General features: G+C 46.2%; 1 protein-coding gene across 2 annotated transcripts in view; it reads right to left on the reverse strand.

Annotated features, from left to right (window-relative positions):
• The window catches only part of bcl11ba (BCL11 transcription factor B a), a 46,126-nt gene extending 43,695 nt beyond the window's left edge, over positions 1–2,431 (reverse strand). For both annotated transcript variants that reach the window (XM_084014030.1, XM_084014029.1), the window contains exon 1: positions 1,441–2,431. In XM_084014030.1, coding sequence (XP_083870156.1) covers positions 1,441–1,495 — 55 coding nt within the window. In that variant the 5' untranslated portion in view covers positions 1,496–2,431. The remainder of the gene's footprint in view (positions 1–1,440) is intronic.
• Between the last annotated feature and the right edge of the window lie 780 nt (positions 2,432–3,211).

A 3,211-nucleotide genomic window follows, 5' to 3' on the forward strand; every position in this document is an offset into this window, starting at 1 on the left:
GCAGCAACATTCCACCAAAATGCAACACTGTAATACTGAGCAGTATCTGATTTAATCGACACTTCCTCCTGTATGAGTCGGACTCATCACTGCACATCTTGGAAATCAACAACACTCGCTTTTCGTCTCTAAGAGTGCCTTTCTGATCCTGCACAAAGTCTGAACGCAGCAGCCACATCTGCAGTTGAAAAACTAAAAAAAAACTAAAAACGTTTCACTGTTGAAAAGTTTAGCGGCAAAAGTGTCAGCGCCAAAAACATGAAAGTGTTTGCGTTAAATACGGAGGGAAGAAAACGATGCGCTTCCTGTTTGAATCGTTTGCGTAATTTAAGGTTCGACACATAACAAAAGAAAAGTTAGTAATTTTCTCTTTCTAAAATATCAAATTCATCCTCCGCACAATTGAACGACTTCATTTGAACGCATTCTGCCCATTAATGGCATCAACTATTGCACTCTGCGTAAAAGTGCCGTGGGGAGAAAAGCCCAGAAACTTTCGCTGTCAAGGCGTGCAGGGTATTAAATAATCCAAACCGAGCATTAATATTACAAAGTATAAGCTTTGCCTCCGTGCAGCAGGAAAAACATCGAGCGGGACCAACTAATTAAAGAGGCTGGCACGAGGCAGTAAAGTGTCCATCAAAGATTCAATAAACTGCAGAGAAAGAAAAGAACGTCGACGTGTTAAACCTCCGAGACGAGAGAAGAATATCATCTGTTTGTTTTATTTCATTTCAGCAGTTTCCTGTTCGGCAGCTGCCACACGAAATAACTTTAGAGTGGCAAATAAAGTATCTGCCCTTTTCTTTAAGTGCAAAGATGAAAAAGAATTAAATACACGAAATCACTACTGACTTAGTTTTGCGTGTCCATCTAAAAGGAATATAACAGAGCTCGTGTTGAATATGCTCATATCTGCTTATTAAGGGTGTTGAAAAAAGTAATAACTGATTTAAATTGATGGAGTATTTTTTTTATTGCCGACTGAAAATTAAGTGTAATTTTCTCCTTAATGGCAGCGCTGCTTATAATTGAATTAAAACAAAAAAAGCGAATAATAAAGAAGCGGTGTCTCTATTAACTGCTGGGCGGATCTCAGAGCGGCTTTTACATGAAAAAGTCAAAGACACAGGCAGACTTTTTTCCTCCCTCTGCTCGATGTGTAAATTTGCTCTAATAATAGCAGGCTATTTATAGACCGTAATAATCACTTAAGAACATGGAGGCCTTTATCTGATTTTGTCAATAAACCAACAGTGGAAAGAAGTGGCCTGTAGGACGCACTTCGACAAACTTTCTGCTCCAAAACTGAAAATGTTCTTTTTTTACGCACCGATCATCCATAAACAAATCCATTCAACTTCTCAGAATGACTACTTAGAGGAAAAGGAGAAGCTAATTGTGTGCTATAATAATGTGAATATTTGCAGGTATACTTACGTGTTATATCTCTCTGGGACAGGTGCTGCGGGTTCCCCTGCTTGCGTCGGGACATCGCCGTGGCATTTACACTAGCATCGCCCGGAGAGCGGCGCTTGAAGGGTCGGCTCTCCTCCTCCTCCTGCTGCTCCTGTTTATCGGCCGCAAATTGGCCCCAAAACCGGCCGCTCGCTGGCCACCCCCAAAACTGACCGCTCTGCTCTGGCCCCGAAAAGTGGCCTTTGAACTGACCCCCCTGCGCGGCGGCTCTCCCTCCAGCGAGCAGCGGCTCCTGCGCTCTGCGGTTACCGGCCGTGGCGCAGCGCTGGGCGGCCGGGCGGTCGGTCGGAGTTCAGTGCCAAAGTGGTGGCGCGCCTCCCTTCTGGTGGTGAGGGAGGGGGGTTAGTCCGGCTCTGCCTTCCGCCGCTTTCACACCATCTGTCAGAGGAGAGCGGAGAAAGGTGCGGAGCGGACCGGGACTGGAGAGATAGACGCGGCAAGACGCGGGAGGTCGGCGGTCACCCCTCCTGATGGACAGTCACTACCTGTGTCCACTCTCCGGCCACCCTTGACACCGCGCGTCCCTGTCCGGAGGAAACAGGTGAAATGACGCCAATTAACGTGTGAAAATAGGAATCCTTTCCTTCTCGGTACTTCTCGGGGTGTCGCCAAGTGGTGGGCACTTCTTCTGCTGCACGGGCAGTGCCAGCAAAGGCGGGTGGGTTAGACTTTTAACTCTTTAAGTCAAAGTCCAGTGCTGGTTTGAGGACAGACTGCCAGCCTCGTTTCTCTTTGTGTGAGCTGCAGAGTCCCGCATCCCCGGGCTGTGTGCGGCTCTGTGCGGCTCTGTGCGGCTCTCTGGCTTCTACAATGGGAGAAAACTCAAGTTCAAGTGCGGACGTGACGTTCAGTCTGCGGTGAGAAGGGAGAGTGGAGACTGAAGAGCACTGGGGGCGACTAGTGGTGGCTTTCACACACACCGACACACACACTGACACACACACGCGCTCACACTCACTCGGGCGTGTGGCGCGCACGGCAGCAGTGGTCAGAGTCGCTTAAGTCATCTCTGCCGGTGTCCCATCACTATTAGAATGGGATTTATTTCGGTTAAATTGTGACCTGAGGGGCTTCCGTATCTCGTCCACGGCATGCTGGACACTTTGCACGAGCCCGCATTCCCATGTATAATGCACGCGGGCTTGTATCGTGCACCACTCGTTACACATTTGCTGGAGAGTAAAATTAGCTGATAATTAAATATTATATAAACTCATCATTTAACTATCACTTGACCCTTCGAACCCCTTTTTACACGTGCGCGTGCAGACACCTCTACCACAATAAGGGCCCGTCTTATCACCTAATAGACTCCTTTATAATGAATTTATTCGTTTTGTCATTTAAATTAGCACAACATGAATAATTATTAATTATTTTAGGATCTTTTTGACCAACTGATTGATTCCACGTGATTATATACGACCACAATAGGCCTGTATGCTCCATTACAGATTCAATTCATATAGCTGGCTGTATTTTTATACGACATATTCTAAGTGCTGGCCTAGATATGCGCACTAATTTATGGATCACACACACATTTCACCCATATTCATCCATATTCAAATAATTTAATGATAACAACCTCTGTGTGTGTGTGTGTGTGTGTGTGTGTGTGTGTGTGTGTGTGTGTGTGTGTGTGTGTGTGTGTGTGTGTGTGTGTGTGTGTGTGTGTGTGTGTGTGTGTGGAGCTTGTAGTTGGTGAATACACGCTGAATTGATTTATCAT

This window comes from Eutrigla gurnardus, assembly GCF_963514095.1.
Source record: "Eutrigla gurnardus genome assembly, chromosome: 7".
Taxonomy (NCBI): domain Eukaryota; kingdom Metazoa; phylum Chordata; class Actinopteri; order Perciformes; family Triglidae; genus Eutrigla; species Eutrigla gurnardus.